Source organism: Coffea arabica, chromosome 7c (assembly GCF_036785885.1).
Source record: "Coffea arabica cultivar ET-39 chromosome 7c, Coffea Arabica ET-39 HiFi, whole genome shotgun sequence".
In the NCBI taxonomy this organism is placed as follows: domain Eukaryota; kingdom Viridiplantae; phylum Streptophyta; class Magnoliopsida; order Gentianales; family Rubiaceae; genus Coffea; species Coffea arabica.
Window position 1 is genome coordinate 39,165,534 of NC_092322.1, and position 20,633 is coordinate 39,186,166.

Consider the following 20,633-nt stretch of genomic DNA (forward strand, 5'->3'; position numbering starts at 1 on the left):
CATTACCGCAGAAACACGAGTCGTTTTGTGGGCCTCGGGATAATTAGTGCTATTTGGGCAGGGCCTTCACAATTTTAAAGGTTTTTTCAACTTCTTATTTAGAAAACACAAATTTCAATTGAGAATATCTCCACTGAAACTGCAAACGAATCGAACCGCTCAAACTCGACTCAAGTTCAAGCTAATGAAGTCAAACTTGATCTTGATCTCGAGTTCAAAAATACTACGCAAACTACTCGCGAACTTGATTATATATATTTTTTTTTTTATTTTAATAGTAAAATTATATATATATCCCTGATATTTTATTATTTGTTAGAAAAATTATTATTTTATTCATTTTTTAAAAATAAAATAATTATTTTTTTTATTTTTTTAACCTCGAACTCGAACTTGACATTTTGAACTCGTCAAATTCAAGTTCGAATCTCATAAAATTATAATATATATTTTATATAATTATATATATGTATATAATTATTTATTAATTTTTTTACCGGATGGCAAGACGAGCCACGTTTCTAAACAAGAATCAGGCTTGAGTTTTATCCAAAACTTTCCAGATTACTAGGGAATTGGTGGATTCCAAATTTTTAGATATGATTCCAAAATTTCAATTCTGATTGTGGTAATTCAAACAACAATTATGGAATTGATTTCAATTCTCCATTCCGAAATCCTCTTAGCAAATGCCACCTAAGATAAACGAAGAAATGACAACAAAAGACTTAAAAATTTTAGTTGCGTCATAGCATTTGTAACATTCCTACTTGTTGGCAATTGTGCATGATACTTCTTTTACTTTGGACTATTGAACTTTTTCACTTTAGTAACCTTTTTTTTTTTTTTGCTTGTTTAGTTTTGTTAGATTGGTAGCAATTTGCTCTCGCTTATGTGGAGTAGTAATCCATTTTGGTTCTTTTCTTTTTTGTCCATTTTTTTGGGTTAAATGATTTAAGGGCTAATTTTGTTTTCATCTAGCCATGAAAAGGTTGATTTTTTTTTTTGGTGTATGTGGAGAAGTAACTTGTTTTGGTTTTTTTTTTTTCCTTGTATTTTTTGGTTAAATGATTAAGAGTTTTTTTTTTCTGGCTACGAGGGAGGGAGAGAGGGTGGGGAAGGGTGCAGGTGAAGGGCAAGAGGATGGGGGAGGAGGACAAGCGGTGGAGAAGAGAGGAGAAGAAGGAGAAGGGAAAAGAAGGAGGATGAGACAGAGGGAGAGAGAGAGGGAAAGGCCAAAAAAAATGGAAAAAGGTGCGGAGTGTGAGGTGCCAGCATCGGTGCCAATGGCGGTTTGGGGAAGGAGAAATGAGAGGAAGGAAAAAGAAGATATAAAAGAAAGGAAACAAGAGGAAAGAAAAATTAAAATAAGAAAGTATTTCACACATTCCCTAAACACTCAAACACACAAAAGTTTTTATACAAATTCTGCACTAAATTGCATTAAAGTTTATTCAAATGCTCAAAAAACACATCATCGAAGCCAATCCAATTATTTCTTGCGCCTCTTGGAATTTTCTTTGGAACATCAAAGTCTTAGGATTTTTGTAATTGTTGATTTCTTTAACCTGCAAGAGTGTTTTTAGATAATTATTAGAAGGCGTTAATAAAAAGGAAAGTTAAAAGTATTGCAGAGGCAAAATGTCATGAAATTTTTTTTTTCTATTATTCAGCTTTTCAACGTTTTGGACATGTCGTACCAAATTGCGATTCATTTGCATGATACAATTGTCCTGTAAGAAGATATAAACCACACCTTTAAGTTTCAAAATGTACATTAATGCATCATACCTTGTTACTTTTGATTGGCATACATTAGTTCAAAGTTTGGTAGGGATACCAAAAAATAATTAAAAAATGAAAAAAAGCCAGAAAAAAAGGAAAAAGGAAAAAAGGAAAATAAATGAAGAAAAAGAAAAATAAGAAAAGAATATCCTTTGTCATAATTAGTATTACTTTGGGGTTTTATGGGTTTTCCGTGAGTTATTAGCATCAATTAGGTAGCTAATGGTTGGAGAATGACTCTTCTTGTTCACAAAAGATACACTTGGTGCTTCAAAGTGTAATTCATTGAATCCTATTTGCAGAGAAGTCTTGGGAGTTACCTTCAGTTAGGGATTGTTTTGTGTTGTTCTCTACTAGTTCTAAGGATTTGTCTTAAATTTCCAACTATCTTATCTTTGTGCCCTATTACATCCAAAAATTTAAAGTTCTTATAATTGATGTTATGCAAGTTTTGAGGTAACGAAGAATTAGATTCATTATAAGCTTATGATGGCGCATTTTTGTGGAATGAATTTGAGTGATATATTGCCATGCTTATGTGACTTGTGCATATGGTTGAGAGAGTGAGATTAACTTGTGAGGTCTATCACTTAGATTGGTTTTGTGCTTGAATGCATTTATTATGGGGATAATTTCACAAACCTCCCCTGAGGTTTTTAACAATTACAGAGAGCTCCCCTAAGATTTTAAAAACTACATATACCTCCCTTGCTTTTACTATTTAGTAACAATATAAGTCCAATAATATAAAATTTTTCACCAAATTCCTAAATTGCCCTTTAAACTAAGAAAAATATAGTATATTCAATTATTTTCTTCCACACTTTGTACAAATCAACAAACCTAATCTCTAACAACCATCCAAGCATACGTTTTAAAATCAAATAGCCATCCAAAAGATCTCAAATTACATGTACAGTATCAATACTTGCTATGTAAAAAAAAAAAACACACACACACACACAAACACAAATCCTATTGACAACCAATTTTATACCCCAAAATTAAATATCAATATTTAAATATCTTTTCAATACAAATTAATCTGACTTAGAACCGCTATCACAACCCTTCTATGGTCTTAAAAATATTAATATTTCAAAAATAGAGAATAAATTCTAGCTCCACAATAAAATCATAATAAAAAATTTTTAATCCAATGAAAAAAATCCTTATGTAATTATTGATATTTTATAAAAAGTTTTCCTGACATCAAACAAAATATGACAAATTTAACATCTTTAGTTTTTCTTCCTATTTCAATCATTAATTTCATTATTTATTTCTCTTCCACTACGAGTCTCTTTATTTTCTTCTAATTTGACACATAATTTGCTCCGTCTGTTGATTTTATAATTTCAATTTGCTAATATCCACAAAATCGAAGATAATAAAAAGATGTTATATTAACTAAAAAATAGAGGAGTGAAAATAGACAAGGGACAGAAAAATAGATTTTCTTTGGGTTTTGCAAATTTATTGCCTTAAATTTAAAATTATCTACCAAGTGGAGGGCATTATAGGTATTTTACTATACCAAGAGAGGTAAGTGTAATTTTTTAAACCTCAGGGGAGCTGAGTGAAATTGTTAGAAACCTCAAGGGAGGTTTCTGAAATTATCCCTTTATTATGTGAAGAGATCCTTAGTTGTTTAATAGCTTACCTAGTGTTGTACAACAACTGGTTTGTGGGGGTAGCATGACTTCAATGTTTATGGAAGAATTGAATTATTTGTTTGGGTATTGTGCTTAGGTCTTCTAGTTTGAGTTTGCCTGAGGACATGCAAGAATTTGGTGTGGGGGAGAACCTTACTCCCTCGTGAAGTAAGCATTTAATCCTGCACAAGGAGCGTAAAAGTGGTATAACAACATACTAGTGGAGGCATAGAAATACCTCGGAGAGAATCAACAATTTCTGCCATTATTTGCTTTTCGTCCACCGGAGCAGAAGTAACTGATGATTTTGATACCACTTTTAAAGCTTTCAAGACACGGACAGAAGGTACAAGGAATTGGTGATTAATAAGCTTAATCTTCGGTTCCAATTGAGAAAATTTCAAATTAAACATAATTGCACTTGCGTTTTATACCAGAAAAATGTACACACGACCAAGGTGTTCGGTTATGAAAGCTAAAAATTTAGAATTAGTCAGGAGAACCATCAAGTGCATCTGCTTAACACCTTGCATTGTGGCAAAGCATAGGATATTTCTCTAGAAGTTTAAAATATAGAATACATCTTCGAAGAAGGTCTCAGGTAATCCTCCAACTTCTCCATGACGGAATCAATAGTTGTGTTTAGATCAGGCAGTAATCACCATTTCAATAAGTGTTGGCCCAACAATCTCAACCCCCATTTCCAAGGCTAATTACTTAGAATATTGGCAAAAAAAAAAAAAAATTGGGACACTTACAGCTCTAAAAGGGTTATGGTATCAAACTATTGGTGCCGGGCTAAAACAACCCAGCGCCTGACACAAAATTTTTTCTTTTTTTTAAAAAGATCACTGGACATAGCCCGGCAGCCAGTCAAAACTTTTCCTTTGTCAGCCTGGCAGCCACCTTCAAAAAGTTTAAAAAAAAAGAAAGTCATTGAATGAATAAAGGACATTCTCAAGCTGTGGTACAGAGATGGTTTTTCTCTTCGTTATAACCAAGCCGTGTAACAGAGATGGTTTTTTTTCTTTCTTTCTTTCATTTTTTTAAAAGTCTGGCCATACCTTTCACAAAGCCATGTAAAATTATACCATTTATTTTCGAATATTTATTTTGGAATTTCCTGAACTAATAAAAGAAGTTTGTTGAGAAATACTCTCCGTCCCATTTTGATAGTTTTGATTTTTTTTTTCACAGCTATGTAAAGTTATACCAATTACTTTTGAATATTTATTTTAAATTTTCCTGAACTAATAAAAGAAGTTTGCTGAGTAATACTTCCTCTGTCCTACTTTGACAGTCTTAGTTTTTTTCTAGAACAATTTTTAAAAATTAGTTAACTTTGATGAAAAAGTAAATATAGCCTAATGTTTTTCTAAAATACCCTTACATTAATATTTGAAGTGTCACTAATCACTACACCTTTACATTAATTATAATACCATTCAACACATATATCAAAACAATTATTGGTGGAAAAGTTGACTGTATTAAATAAAGTAGGTTATATTTACTATTTTAATTGTAAGGGAATATTGTATATAATAAGGGAATATTGTAAATATAACCTACTTTAAGGGAATATTTACTAAATTGTAAGGGAATATTGTATTAAATAAGGGAATATTGTATCAAAACAATTATTTTTTTTAACTTTTTGCAGGTGGCTGCCGAGCTGTTAATGTAAGAGTCTTTTAGAAAAACATTAGGCTATATTTACTTTTTCATCAAAGTTAACTAATTTTTAAAAATTGTTCTAGAAAAAAACCAAGACTGTCAAAGTAGGACAGAGGGAGTATTACTTAGCAAACTTCTTTTATTAGTTCAGGAAAATTCAAAATAAATATTCAAAAATAATTGGTATAACTTTACATAGCTATGAAAAAAAATCAAAACTATCAAAATGGGACGGAGGGAGTATTTCTCAACAAACTTCTTTTATTAATTCAGGAAATTCCAAAATAAATATTCAAAAATAATTGGTATGATTTTACATGGCTTTGTGAAAGGTATGGCCAGACTTTTAAAAAAATGAAAGAAAGAAAGAAAAAAATCCATCTCTGTACCACGGCTTGGTTATAACGAAGAAAAAAACCATCTCTGTACCATGGCTTGAGAATGTCCTTTATTCATTCAATGACTTTTTTTTTTTTTTTAACTTTTTGCAGGTGGTTGCCAGGCTGACAGTAAAAGAAAAACTTTTGACTGGCTGTCGGGTTTAAAAACAGAAAAAAATTGTGTCAGCAGCTCGACACCAATATTTTGATACTAGACCCCTGTCAGAGCCGTAAGTTTCCGATTTTTCTTTTTTTTTTTTTGCCAATATTCTAAGTAATTAGCCCATTTTCAAATATCTGCATAAAAAAAAAACCTATTTTCATCCCTCAATTCACTACGCCCTAAAAGTGACTCCGGATTGCCCATGAATTACACTTCGATGTTTTCCTCAGATCAAAAACCTGGTTCCAAACTTCCACGAGAATCTTATGCGAAACAAGCAAATCTGTGAGGGATCGAACATCAAGCCTCAAAAAAATGGAAAGAAAGATGAGAAGTTGCTAGGAAGTTTGTAAAAATTAAAAGGGAAAATTGTTCCAAACGTCCCTCACATTTGGTAAAATGATTTTTTTCATCCTTCACTTTTAAAAGTATACTTTTACGTCCCTTACAAATTCACATTTGGTCAAATTTGGTTCCTATCTAAGTTTCCGACTAATTTTTGGTCGGAATCCACCATATGCATTGCATGTGATTATTCCTGAAAGGTAAAATTGTCAAATCAAAATTTATATTATCCAATCCATAATCCTTTACATTTCACAAAATGAACTTTTTTTGTCCTTCACATTTCACAAAATGAAATTTTTTTGTCCTTCACATTTCACAAAATAAATTTTTTCAGCCCTCATTAATCATATGTATCAATAACTTTTTTTTAAATTCATATATATATATATATATATATCTTTTTGATTTCACCTGAACAATATGAATAGCATATAAAACATCTCTATTTGATTTCATCTGAACATACTGCTCAGATGAAATTAAATAGATATATACAGGGTTTTAAAAAAAAAATTTGTTAGTTTTTCACTCATGTTCTTTTTTCTTTTATTGGAAAATTAAAACAAAGAAGATATTTAATCCTAAATATAATCAAGTGTTCATATCGAATTAAATTTTGACAAAAAAATAAACAAAATAAAAGTATGACAAAAAAAAGTAAGTGATTGACACTTTCAAATTTTAAAATGATTTGTTAGCATAATTATAGAATTCGAATTAGGACCGATCAATTAAATGGTCTTATTACACAACTCAAAAAATGAGTTATTACCAAAACAAAAAAGTTACAAATATTGAATAGATTCATATGGTGAAATCAAATAGATATATATATATATATATATATATATATATATATATATATATATATATATATATAGGTCTAAAACAAAATTGTTAGATTTAAACCCATATACATATATATATTGAGTAGTATGTGTACAACTACAAGTAGTCTGTTTGGATGAAATCAAATAGAGATATATTACACGCTATTTATACTGTTTAGGTAAAATCATATAGATATATATATGGATTAAAAAAAAACTATTTGTACACACGGTCAATGAGGGATGAAAAAATTCATTTTGTGAAATGCGAGGGGTGAAACAATTTATTTTGTGAAATCTAAGGGACTATAGATTGGATTATATAAATTTTTGATTTGATATTTTTGCCCCAAAAAATGATCACATGCAATGCACGTGATGAATTCTGGCAAAAAACTAGTCGAAAACCTAGGTAATGACCAAATTTAAACAATGTGAATTTGTAAGTGACATAAAATTACACTTTTAAAAGTGAGGGATTGATAGATGTCGAGCCTGTGCAATAATAAATACTTGCTCAGATAAAGTATAGATTTTATAAACAGTAGTAAGCAGGGTCGAATCCATAGAGATTGGGGAAATTCGTTTCTTTTAGAGTCCAGAGTATGGGGGGTTTTATAAAAATATAAAATTAACTAATTAACTAAATAAAAACAACTCAAGAAAACAAATAGGAATTAATCAATAATACATATGACTCTAGCCAAAGGTGTAACTTTTCAAATACGGTCCATTCAACTGATCATCGATGCAATAATAATTTAATTACTCATTAACAGATTGGTTATAGTTGCCATACACGCGATAAACAACCAACTTTTCCTTACTTTTTTTATAGTCAAGGTACGACCGTTGACTATTTCCGTAACTAAGAAATAACCCTAGGTACGACCATAGAATTCAATTCCTCAATTGCATTAGAAATTAGAAAAGTCTAACCCTAACCAACAAACACACTACGAGGGTTTGTTTAAATTAGATTATACGTTCCCTAACATGGGACCAATCATACTAGTCGCCACTAGTATTAACCAATCAAACAATTATGGATTGAACCGGTTAATTTGACAATAGATTATTATGTTAATTCGAATATCGGACCCTTCACATTCAAATAACAAAACAATCATAAGAAGTTAAACTAGAAAACGTACGAATACCAATGAATAAAATAATTAAGTAAAATAATTCGATCTCATAGATGTTTGGAACCAAGTCTTCAAGTTGACCTTCAACTAGAAAATAAAATTAGTTACTCTCTAGTAACTCACGCAATTCCATTGAAAGAAATTGCATCAATGTTTGACAATAGAAAAAACTACCAAGAGGAAAAAGAAAGCCAAGCGGCTGCCGTCCTCCCCACAAAGAGTCATGGTCCTCTCCCTTGCGGCCAAGGGAAAAATCACAATTTAACCTAAGTGACAAGTCTGCTGCACTTGAACCAATAGATAAGGAAACAATCCACATTGGTCTCTTGTTTTCTAATACTACTCAACTACTTTTACTAATCAAAATCAAATTCCCACTATATAAGGGATTCTTTCCACAAAAGTAAGATAAATAAATTAGACTAGTGTCCTAATAGAGATAGGAGACTAATCATCAGGTGAAGAGGCGGACATCCACAGATTCAATTTGAGATTGGAAATCACGTGCCAAATCCCGAGTTCCCGGACTTGCAGAATTAGATCTTGACGCTCCCATGCCGAATTGTACAGAAATTAGTTAAAATTCATGTTCTTAACTCTTTTTCGCTCCGAATCCCTACAATCAACACAATTACCAAATATAAGTAGAATCTATCAATTAATGCAATATTTGGCTAAAATCAAGGGAAAAATAATCATAAAATTAATGACAATTAAATAATTACGGATTTAACCGGTTAATTTGATAATATATTATTAGGTTAATTCGAATATCGGACCATTGACATTTAAATAACAAAACAATCATAAGAAATTAAATCAGAAAACGCACGAATATCAATGAATAAAAGAAATAAGTAAAATAATTCGATCTCATAGATGTTTGGAACCAAGTCTTCAACTTGACCTTCGATTAGAAAAGGAACTTAGTTGCGCATAGCCAAATGAAGCAATTCACACCATTTTTCCAAAACCAACTGCTTAGTCTTTGATAAGAGAGAAACTAGAGAAAACAAAAGATTGGCCAAAAGGCCAAGTGGCCGTCGTACCTCCTTGCAAAGCAAAGAGTCCTAACGCTTTTATTTTTGGCCGAAGTCCTAATCAAATGAGAATCTGACCTTTTCTCTCCTAGTTTCCTAATTAGTCTACTACCAAATAAAACTAGTTTCCTAAATAGAAAAATAAACCACAAAAGAAAGTATTTCAAGTTTCCTTATTCAACCATAAAAGTAATAATTAGAATTCAATTCTTCCAAATCTTCCTCTAAAGCTGCCTAGAGTTTGAATCGAACTTGGAAACCGGTCCCGAACGTGCCACCATCAAATTAATTGGAAAATTGCCCTTTTTGTCACGTTTTGCTCTTTTTCCTATAATTAGCACCATTAACCAAATATAAGTAGAATCCATCAATTAATGCAATATTTGGTAAAATAAAATAGGGAAATAACCATAAAATAAATGACAAAAATGTAACCTATGAAGAAGCAGTTAAAATTTTCTGCAAATGAAGAAAATTTTACCACACACAATCAGTAGTAAACTCGTAATAGGGAACAAAAATTAAGGCAAACTAAGCTAGATCACACTTTCCCAGCAACTATCTTTATGGCAAGCAAAGACCAAGACTTCTAGTCAAAGACCAAGACCAAGGCAATAGGTGTTTCTTATCAGGGAATCACTCTATTAACATGGTAAGGACCAATCTGGTGTCTCCAAACTTTAGGACCGTTTCTGGTAGAAGTTTCTCAAACTTTGAATCGTCACGCGTTTGGTCAAAACTTCGAGTCGACCTCCTCTATCCTATTTCTTCATTTCTTGATTCCGCTTTTTTCTCTTTTCTCATGTTTAACATAATCAAAGACAATAGTTTGGTTTGCTGCATTCAACCTACAAGTTTGAGTTAAAGTTTGAGCAGAAGACTCGAGACACTTGACAAGTTTGAGTTAAAAGTTGGACAAAATATAGATTCACCACAGGAAAAATCGTGGTCTTTAAAAATTATTGATTGATTGTTGAACGACTTTACATTGATTAGTATCGAAGTCTATGCCGATTATTGGATGAGTTCTTGCTTTACTTGAAGTTTAATTATTTAAAAATCAACTTGTCAAGTAGAAGTGATTTAAAATCCGTCTTTAATTAGATTAGAAGATCTAATGTGTTAAATGCACTATTTCAAATTCCCACCCTTAATATAGTACTGATATAGATAGATATTGAATTACCATTACAAATTTGTAACATAGCATTTTCGTTTTCCTTTTGAATCTTGCTAAAAACGAGCAAAGCTTATATGTAGCTTCACTTGATTTTGGCTTCAGAAACCAGAAAGTAAAATGCAATTTCAAGGTTACTAAAATAAAAAAATAAAATCGAATACTAAGTGTTGGGCATATTCTCTTTTACACCCAAACATCGAGCTGCGTTGGATTTTTCTTGCACTATTTCCTACTATTCTTTCACAGGAATAGCAAAAATTTCAATGTCTTTTTGTCCTGACCACCTCTATTGTCTATCCTTTCTGCGTAAGAAGATAAAGTGAGTCAGCAGCAGGATTTCTTGACAAATTCCTACATTTCAATGATTGAGGCACTACCAATCCCCCAATGGACTTGTTGAAAGGAAATTAAATTCAAGTATAGCAATTATGTTAGGATTAAATTCAGATTTTGTATTGAACGTATGGCGTGGTTAGGACACTTCAAATCATGTTTGGGCCTATATTCGAACCCATACCCAATTTCCAAAAAAAGTTAAAAAGAAAAACTCATCCCCTATTTGACTTAGGATGAAAAGAATGCCGCCTAAATTCTGGCAAGGGAATGCTTCACTCAACCATTAAGGAAAGGTCGGCCCGAGAAAGCATTGGCAACAACAGAAAGGAAGGGATTCATGTAGAAAGGAAGGGATTGTACCTCCATAAGACTTGAATTAGAGCTACAAGCTTGCAGCAATGTTGCAGTCATGTTAATACTCCAACCCCAGCAACATTTGTTTGTTCATGTTTTACTATATTTATTTGAAAACCTTGATGCGACGGCCAAGAACGCAGTCCGAGCTGAGCTGCAACGAACCGAGCTGGGGGGAGAACTTCCGAGCCGACCTGGGAGTGAGTCCTGCGAAGAAAGACGAATGGCGGGACTGAAGTCCCCGGAGTAATTCCGATGCCAAAGTTAGAAGAGAGGAATAAGGTATAGTGTTGTGTACTGTAGATGGTGTCCTTTGTGTCCTCCAATGAAGCTGTATATATAGGCTTGAGCAAGTGATAGTTTCCTTACAGGAGTCAAAGTCCCCTTAGGGTTCGGAGTCTTCTCAGGGCTTAGCACAGCGGCCCCTGAAAGATAGGGGGCGGTGAGGCGGCGGCCCACGAGGCCCAACTCATGGGGAGACGATGGCGACGAACGAGCTGGTTCCTCCATGCCGAACCCAGGTCTGTGAGCTATGGAATTTCTTCTGCCGACCTGGTCTGTGTGGCCTGCCGAGCTGACACGTGTCGTGCGAGCATTTGCCCCACTACACTAGCCCCCCTTTGAGTCTAGGGTCACCGACAGGTCGCGTGAGTCTGGACCAAACTACGAAGCGTCAGGTCGGCCCAATGTGGGGCCCATGACCCCTTGATCACAGCCCTCGTTCGGATAACTGCCACGTCTACCGTCAAAACTGTCACGTCAACGGTCACGTCCTCTCATAATGACGGTTGACAGCTCCCACGTCTCCCAAGGCGACGGTTTTTCCAGCAATAAATTCGAAATTTCAATTCGGGACTCTTCGTCTTCCCGCCCAGGTGGCCTATAAATAGGCCCTACCAAACGTCACTTTCATGCTTTCCTTCTTCATTTCCTCTCTTTATGGGCCCGGTCATATCATCCACACTAATCCTTTTGTTTCGCAGTGAAGCGATTCTCCCAGCTACTGAACATTGGAGGAACGGGCAGCACCAGTGTTCCTACTCCTGCCCTGTCCACAGCTCCTAGCAGCGCGACGCCTCCTCCTCCACCAGGGCCCAGCCCTCAGATCGCAGCTCCGCCACCGCTAGTGGAGGAGCAAAAGAAGAAAAGGAAAAAGTCAGCGGCCAAGAGGGCCAGGACTGAGGAGACTTCCCCCCAATCCCAGGAAGAACCCTCAACAGCTCTAGCCCCTCACTATGGGGTGAACTCCGCCGAACAGCAGGCCTCGTCCGAGTCACCTCCAGCAATGTGGCGCATGAGGAACGTGATTCCTCTGAAGCCCCCTACGGGGCAGAGCTGCCACTCACACCCCCTACATTTCTGCCCAAACTGGGGGCTCTCGGTAAATGACCGAGCTCAGTTCCCAGAAGCTGCTCGGGAGCTCGTCCAGGGCGCGGTGCTCCCACACGATCACCACTTCATCCAGCTCGCCTCCAACTCCGAGCTGCTGGAGCACTTTTACCTTAGCGCAGCCCAGGTGTCCTCCCGACCAGTGCCTTTTTGGCATACCTTTGAACTTGCTGATTTCTTATCCTGTACTCGTTTTGTAGCTCAATATTGCTGGGGCCGAGCTGGCTCAGTGGTACGAGAACATGGGGGTCAATCTGTCTCAGGCCGACGCCGCCAAGGAAAGGCTATCAAGCCAGCTCGGAGATGCAGAGACCGAGCTAGAGTCCCTGAAGAAGCAGCTCTCAGACGCCTACTCCTCCCTCGAGTTGGAAAAGAAGAAGGCGGCGGAGCTGGCCGTGACTCTGGAGGCTGAGCAGAAAAGGTCGACCGAGCTGGTGGAAACGGCAAGGGCAGAAGGGCGTCAGTTAGGCGTTCAAGAATTTAAGAAGTCCGAACGCTTCATGAATGACCTGGCCATCCTAAATGGCCCTGTCCTACAGCTCGGCTATACCAAAGCCATGGCAGATGTTCAGTCCCTGAACTTGCCAGGTTTTGACCTGAGCCAGTGGCCTGATTACAACCCCCAAGCCGTCCATCAAATTAACAGGCTTGTCGCGGGCTACTCCAATGGGCGCGACCTGGTTGCCTTGGCCGCCGATCCCACTCTGCCCGCGACCTCTCCCAAGCCAGAGCAAGAACAGCAAGGGGAGAGCTAGACTGAGTCCATAGTACAGAAATTAAGCTAGGGTAGGGACCGAGCTGGCCAGCTCGCTTTTGTATGGCCCTCCGCATGTACATGCCTTTTGAAATGGAATAGATGGCATTTCTTCAACACTTGTACAAATTCTCAATCATTTAAAAGTTCTGAATAATTCTCTATTATTTAAAAGCTCTGAATATATTTATAATCCCTAGTACTGAGCTAGTAAAATGAAGAAGCAGACCTGTCCAGCTGACCACTTTCAGCTCGGCCAGGATACTTAAAGAAAAAGCCTTAAATTCGAGTTGTGCCAGGTGCGCGGGACTTCGCCTCCATCCGGACGAGCTAGTTTACAATAACCTGCTCGGTCGGCCTCCCTCACCACGTAGGGACCTTCCCAGTTTGGGTCTAACTTACCCGTGCCCACAGCTCGACTTACGGAGTTCTTACGTAATACCAGGTCCCCTGGCTTGAAAGAAATGTGCCTTACCCTGGCATTGTAGTAGCGGGCGACCTGGCCTTTATACTTAGCCATTCTTATAGCCGCTTCTTCCCTTCGATGCTCCAGTAGGTCTAAGTTAAGCCGCATCTCTTCCTCATTGTCCTGAGCCACGAAGTGCTGCACCCTACCCGAGGGTACTCCAATTTCTGCCGGGATTACTGCTTCAACCCCGTATGTTAGGACGAACGGGGTCTCTTGGGTGGCCGTTCGAGGCGTTGTTCGATAAGCCCACAGTATGGTAGGCAGCTCCTCCAGCCAATTAGTCCGAGCTGACTCTATTCTTGTCTTCAGGCCGTGCAGGATGGCTCTGTTGACATTCTCGACCTGCCCATTAGCTTGGGGGTGCCCCACCGAAGTGAAGTGCTGCTGGATGCCGAGCTCCGCGCACCATTCCTGGAGGGAGCGGTCAGCGAACTGCCTGCCGTTGTCCGAGACAAGAGCCTTTGGTATGCCAAATCGGCAGACTATGCTTTTCCAAAGGAATTTCTGGATCGACCTGCTGCTAATTGTGCTGAGGGGCTCGACCTCGACCCACTTGGTGAAATAATCAATGGCTACCACCAAGTGTTCATAACCACCTGGAGCTCGGGGTAACGGCCCCAACAGGTCAATTCCCCACTGGAAGAATGGCCACGGACTACTGAGAGGAATCATTTCCTGGGTGGGGGTATGATGGATTGGAGCGTGTAACTGACAAGACTTACATCGGGCTACCAGCTCGGCCGAGTCCCTTGACATGGTGGGCCAATAGTATCCAGCCAGCATTCCTTTCTTGGCCAACACTCTCGGACCGACGTGATTGCCGCAGATGCCTTCATGCAACTCGCGCAGGACATAACTCCCTTCCTCGGGCGTTATACACTTCAACCAGGGCTGCAAGTAAGATTTCCTGTATAAGACTCCCTGCTTGAGCTCGTACTTTTGCGATTTCAGGAGGACTTTACGAGCCTCCTCCCTGCTCTGCGGGAGCCCCCCATGAGCTAGGTACTGGATAATGGGGTCCATCCACGAGCTCACCACCTGAATGACCGCAGTGTTGCACTGTTCATATGCCCAACTTCTGACGACCTCCACGAGTATTTCCCGACCTGAGATGCCAGCCGAGGTAGAGGCCAGCTTAGACAGGGCATCCGCTCTCTTGTTCTGACTTCGCGGAATATGCTCCAGCGCGAACTGCTCGAACAGGCCCTTCAACTCTCGTGTCTTGGCCACGTACTTTCTTAGTGCCCCCTCTTTGACCTCATAGCTTCCCCATACCTGGTTCACTATTAGCTGCGAGTCGCTATAGACTTTTATCGACCTAGCCCCTAACTTCCGGGCCATCTCCATCCCTGCAATCAGAGCCTCGTACTCTGATTCATTGTTAGAAACTCTAAAATCGAACCTCAGCGCGTAGGGCAGCTCTTCCCCAGTAGGGCTGATTAGGAGGAGCCCGGCACCACATCCTTCCCTACTTGACGCGCCATCCACGTATAACGTCCAAGTGGGATCAGCTCGTTTCGCAGCCTCGGTAATCTTCCCGGCCTGGACCGTCTCTCTGGTCAGTTCAGTTTTAGCTGCTTTTTTGGAATGCTTGGCCTCGGCAGCGTTTAATGCCTGTCCGGCCTCTGCTGCCTCTCCGACCTGTCCGGCCTCGGCAGTTTCTTGGGCCTGTTTGGCCTTAGCTGCTTCTCTGGCCTGCTCGCCCTCGGCAGCTCCTTTGGCCTGTTCGGCCTCTGCTGCCTCTTTGGGCGATCCGACCTCCGCTACCTGGAGGGCCTGGGTGACTTCGGCAGCGTCTCCGGCCTGCAAGGCCTGTGCTGCTTCTCAGGCCTGGATAGCCTTGGTAGCTTGTAAGGTCTCGACTGCTTGTCCGGTGTGCACATCTTTCACAACTTCCCCGTTCTTCCTGGCCCGTATGTCCCTAGCCTGATCGGCCTCCTCCTCGGGTAACCCAAAGGAAACGCCATCCGCTATGAAGTCTGCCAAGGCTTGGGCTTTAATGGCCGGTCTAGGCTGATACTCCAGATCGTACTCTGACAACTCCACGGCCCACTTCACCATTCGGCCCGAAGACTCTGGCTTGGACAGGATCTGCTTCAGAGGCTGGTCCGTCATGACCACCACAGGGTGAGTTTGGAATTATGTTCTGAGCTTCCGAGCTGCATGTACTAATGCCAAAACGTACCTCTCTACCGCCGAGTACCTTGCCTCGGCCCCCTGTAGGGCGCGGCTGACATAATATACAGGCTTCTGAACTTTGTTCTCCTCTCGCACCAGCACCGCGCTAACGGCCCCCTCACCCGCAGCTATGTAGATAAACAGGGTCTCCCCCAACTCGGGAGAGGTCAGGGCAGGCAACCGAGCGAGGTGCTCCTTCAGCTCATCGAACGCCTTCTGGCACTCCGGGCTCTATTCGAACTGCCGACCTCCCTTCAGGGCCTTGAAGAAAGGCGATCCCCGAACTGCCGATTTGGACAGAAACCTGTTCAATGCTGCCATCCTCCATGTCAAACGTTGCACCTCCTTAATATTCCGAGGTGGTGCCATGTCCATGATGGCCTTGATCTTGTCCGGGTTAGCTCTCACCCCTTCTTTAGAAATCATGTAGCCTAGAAATTTTCCCGATCTGACCCAAAAGTACACTTCTTTGGATTTAGCCGCATTCGTGAGCTCCGAAGAATTTCGAAAATTTCTCTTAGGTCAGAGATGAACTGCTCCTGGGTTCGGCTTTTCACCAACATATCGTCCACATAGACCTCCAGGTTTCGGCCGATCTGATTTCTGAACAACTTGTTTACCAATCTCTGATAGGTCGCGCCCGCATTCTTTAGCCCGAATGGCATGGTGACGTAACAATACGTGCCGTCCTCGGTGATGAACGAGGTCTTCTCCTGATCCTCCTCGTCCAAGGCTATCTGATGGTACCCCTTGAAGGCGTCCAAGAAACAAAAGATTTCATAGCCAGCTGTTGAGTCCACGAGCTGGTCAATCCGTAGAAGTGGGTAACAATCCTTCGGGCAGGCCTTATTTAGGTCAGTGAAATCCACACACATCCTCCAAGCTCTCTCCTCCTTCTTGACTAGCACCGGATTAGCTAGACCTTCTTAACGATCTTGGCCTCCAGCAACTTACCCACCTCGCTCTTGACGACCTCCTTTCTCTCAGGAGCAAGGCTTCTCTTCTTCTGCTTCACAGGCCGGACGTCGGGGTTTACGTGTAGCCTATGGACTGCCAGTTCGGTGGGAATTCCTGGCATGTCATCCGCACTCCAAGCAAAAATTTCTGCATAGTCCTCCAAGAGAGATTCCAAAGAGCGTCTGGTCAGCTCGTCTAGGCAAGTGCCGACCCTCACAGTGTGCTCAGGCCGGCCAGGGTGGACGGGCAGCTCAGTCAATCCCTCGTCCGTCCCCAACCTTTCTCCTTTCTCCATGGGCTCCCAGGGCTCTAAACAAACCGTTTGAGCTACCAACTTCTTCTTGCCCTTGAGGGTGGCAATGTAACATGCCCGGGCCACCTCCGGATCCCCGAGTACCTCAGCCACCCCCGCAGGGCTAGGAAACTTCATGCTGAGATGCAAGGTGGAGCATACCGCTCGGAGGGCATTCAGCGTAGGCCGCCCCAGAATCATATTATATGACGAGGGCTCTCTAACCACCGCGAAGTTTACCGGAACAGTTCGGCACCTCGGGGATACCCCTACCGTGACCATGAGAGTTATCATTCCCTCTGGCCTTACGGGAGGGCCTGCAAACCCGATCAACGGCGTTCGAACTGGGACGAGCTGTCTATCCTCCAACTGTAGCTCCTTAAAAGTCTTGTAATACAGCACGTCAATGGCACTGCCATTGTCTATGTATACTTTCTTCACCTTGTAATTACAGGTGATGACCTCTATCACAATGGCTTCATGATTGTTGGAGGCCAGAGGGACTGCGTCTTCAGGTCCATAAATAATTTCTTCGTACATCTTCAACCGCTTGGTCGAGCTTTCTCCCGTGGGAGGGGGGCGATTGTGCCGCCGAGCCGCGTGACTATCCCCGCCAGCAGGTCCTCCAGCAATAGTGTTAATCACCCCTGCCAAATTCTGTGTTTCCTACTCAGGAGTTCGGCCATAAGGCCCCGGAGGTCGGTCCCGGGGATAGCTCGGTCGTTCTGACCTCGGCCTTCCTCGTTGCTGGTCAGCTCGGTCATCTCGTATGAATTGCCCAAGATGGCCTCGTTTGATCAGCTTTTCAATGTCTTTCTTGAGGTGACGGCAATCCTCCGTATCATGGCCCACGTCTCGGTGATAAGCACAATACAGACCTTGGTCCCGTCTGTTCTTATCTCCGGCCAAAGGTCGAGGGGGTCGGGAAAGCCCCTCCTGCTCCATCACTGCTAGCACCCGAGCTCGAGGTGCCGTGAGGTTAGTCCAGGGCTTAGTTCAGGGCTTATCTCCTCCCCTTGGGTGGCTCCCGGGAAGGCGATCATAAGCGTTTTTCCTTCCCTGGCCAGGCCGTGCTTCCGCCTGGTCGGCGCCTCTCCTGCGCTTATCATCCCTCAATCTCTCTTGTGCTCTCTTAAGGCGGTTGGCTTCCTCCGCGTTGGCCTTCTCGTGAGCTCGGTCTAGCATTTCCCGAACCGACTTAGGAGGTCTTTCCACGAGTTCGGTATAGAGCTTCTGTTTATGCAGTCCGTTGATGAAGGCGGCCATCACCACCTTGTCATCCCGGTCCCGGACCTGAAGGGACTCATTATTGAAACGCACCATGTATTCACGTAGAGACTCCTCAGGCTTCTGTTGGATGGTCATCAGGTGAGCTGTGCTCTTGGAGAAAGCTCGCGACGAGACGAACTGGGCTGCAAACAGCCTTGCGAGCTGAGCAAAAGACCGAATAGACCTGGGAGGAAGCCCCTGAAACCACTGACGAGCCTTCCCCTCCAGGAACATTGGGAAGGTCTTGCACCTGACGGCGTCCGCGGCCGTTTGCAAACGCATTTGAGTCAAGAACGCAAACAGGTGATCCTCCGGATCCGTGGTGGCATCATAAGATTTCATGTTCGGTATCTTGAATTTCGCAGGCAGCGGATAGTTCTCAATGTCGGGCATGAACGGTGAAGCAATGTACCTGTCTGCCTCAGAATCCAATAGAAGGTCCAGCTCGTCCTGTACCAAATACGGATCTCTCCGGGGGGAGAGCTCCTCCCTCGGATACCCCCGGACGGGCTCCGGGTGCTCGGTTCGGGAGTGTTTGTGAGAAGGCTCGACCTCGACTGGTTCGCGCGTGAGCTCCTGACGCGCACGCTTAGGTCGGTGACTGGGGCTCCCTTTTTGGGATTCTGACCGTCCAACTCCTTCCTTCCCTGGGACCTGAAGCTCTGGCCCCTCATGAGCCCCGGCCTGGCCCTTGAGATAATTCACAATCGCCTCGAAGGTAGGCAGGTTTTCGGCCACTGCCTGAACCAGCTGCTCAGTTGGGGTCCGGGAAGGTCCTGACCCCTCATTTCTAGGCGGGGGACCCTGGGGGGAGCCTTGGGGGCCTTTAGGCCCCTTCCCCGGGGATCTGTCCGCGTTTCTCTGGGACCTAGTCCTTGGCATGATTCGCGAATAGAAGAAAACGTTTCCCACAGACGGCGCCAATTGATGCGACGGCCAAGAACGCAGTCCGAGCTGAGCTGCAACGAACCGAGCTGGGGGGAGAACTTCCGAGCCGACCTGGGAGTGAGTCCTGCGAAGAAAGACGAATGGCGGGACTGAAGTCCCCGGAGTAACTCCGATGCCAAAGTTAGAAGAGAGGAATAAGGTATAGTGTTGTGTACTGTAGATGGTGTCCTTTGTGTCCTCCAATGAAGCTGTATATATAGGCTTGAGCAAGTGATAGTTTCCTTACAGGAGTCAAAGTCCCCTTAGGGTTCGGAGTCTTCTCAGGGCTTAGCACAGCGGCCCCTGAAAGATAGGGGGCGGTGAGGCGGCGGCCCACGAGGCCCAACTCATGGGGAGACGATGGCGACGAACGAGCTGGTTCCTCCATGCCGAACCCAGGTCTGTGAGCTACGGAATTTCTTCTGCCGACCTGGTCTGTGTGGCCTGCCGAGCTGACACGTGTCGTGCGAGCATTTGCCCCACTACAATATGCTACCAACCATAAATAAAAATTTTAATCACTGCAGAAAGCATTACATGAAGGTTGTTGTGAACAAAAAACTAAAGTCAATTTTTTTTTTTTTTGGCATCTTAATTGTTGTAAGCCACTTTTCATTGATTAATTTCCTGTGTGTATTTTTGGACTTTCTTTCTTGAGTTTGATTTGGGCTTTTCTTTTTATTCGGCTTTTTCTGATTTTGGGCTTTGGCTAGCTTCTTGGGTTTCCATTGCTGCTTCCTGGGATTCTGATTTTGGTAGACTGCTTTTGCTTTGATTTTTTACCCTTATTTTTCTATTGGGCTTTGGCTAGTGTAAAAGTGAAATTCTGTTTGCTAGTGTAAGCTCACAATAGAAACAAGATATTTGTTGAGCTATGGGAATGCAGGAAGGGGCACTGCCTTTGAAGTACCTGGGAATTCCTCTTATGATCAGTAGTAGATTAAGGATCAGTGATTGTCAAGTTGTGATTGATTCTATGAAGAAAAAGGTCCAAGGATGGGTTCAAAGAGCTTATCTTATGGAGGTTGATCACAACTTGTTAAATCTGTTTTAATGAGCCTTCAAAATTATTGTAGTATATTTATGCTGCCAAAGAAAATTATTAAGGTGCTGGAACAAATAATGTCAAGATTCCTATGGAGTGGTTCTAATAAGTCTTCAGGTATTAAAGTTAAATGGGAGGAAATTTGCAAACCTCTAAATGAAGGTGGAATGGGTTTAAATCAACTGAAAATCTGGAATAAAGCCTTGATGCTCCGGCATATTTGGGATATCTTTTGTAGGAAATACAGCTTATGGATTAGCCCGGGTACATTTGATAAAATTAAATCAGAGATCTTTTTAGTAGATTCAGATACCTGCTAATAGTTCATGGTTTTGGAGGAAATTATTGCAACTAAGAGAGATTGCTTGGAAGCAAATTCATGCAATAGTTGGAAATGGACAAAACATCTACTTATGGTATGAAGGGAGGTTGTAACTCAGTTTGGCAGATCTATAAA

At 41.5% G+C, this 20,633-nt stretch overlaps 1 protein-coding gene across 1 annotated transcript; it reads right to left on the minus strand.

Annotated features, from left to right (window-relative positions):
• Positions 1-13,304: 13,304 nt before the first annotated feature.
• Positions 13,305-15,623, minus strand: LOC140010703 (uncharacterized). The gene is made up of 2 exons (XM_072058021.1): positions 15,390-15,623; positions 13,305-15,311 (listed from the first exon to the last, which is right to left on the minus strand). Exons 1-2 carry the CDS (start codon positions 15,621-15,623, stop codon positions 13,305-13,307), a joined length of 2,241 nt encoding a protein of 746 aa, XP_071914122.1.
• Between the last annotated feature and the right edge of the window lie 5,010 nt (positions 15,624-20,633).

Excerpts from the sequence above, each read along its gene's own strand:
- LOC140010703 (XM_072058021.1), bottom strand. The coding sequence starts at position 15,623 with ATGACGGACCAGCCTCTGAAGCAGATCCTGTCCAAGCCAGAGTCTTCG. Across the intron at positions 15,312-15,389 it reads ACGGGGAAGTTGTGAAAGAT|GCCGGAGACGCTGCCGAAGT; the intron begins GTGCACACCGGA and ends CAGGCCTTGCAG.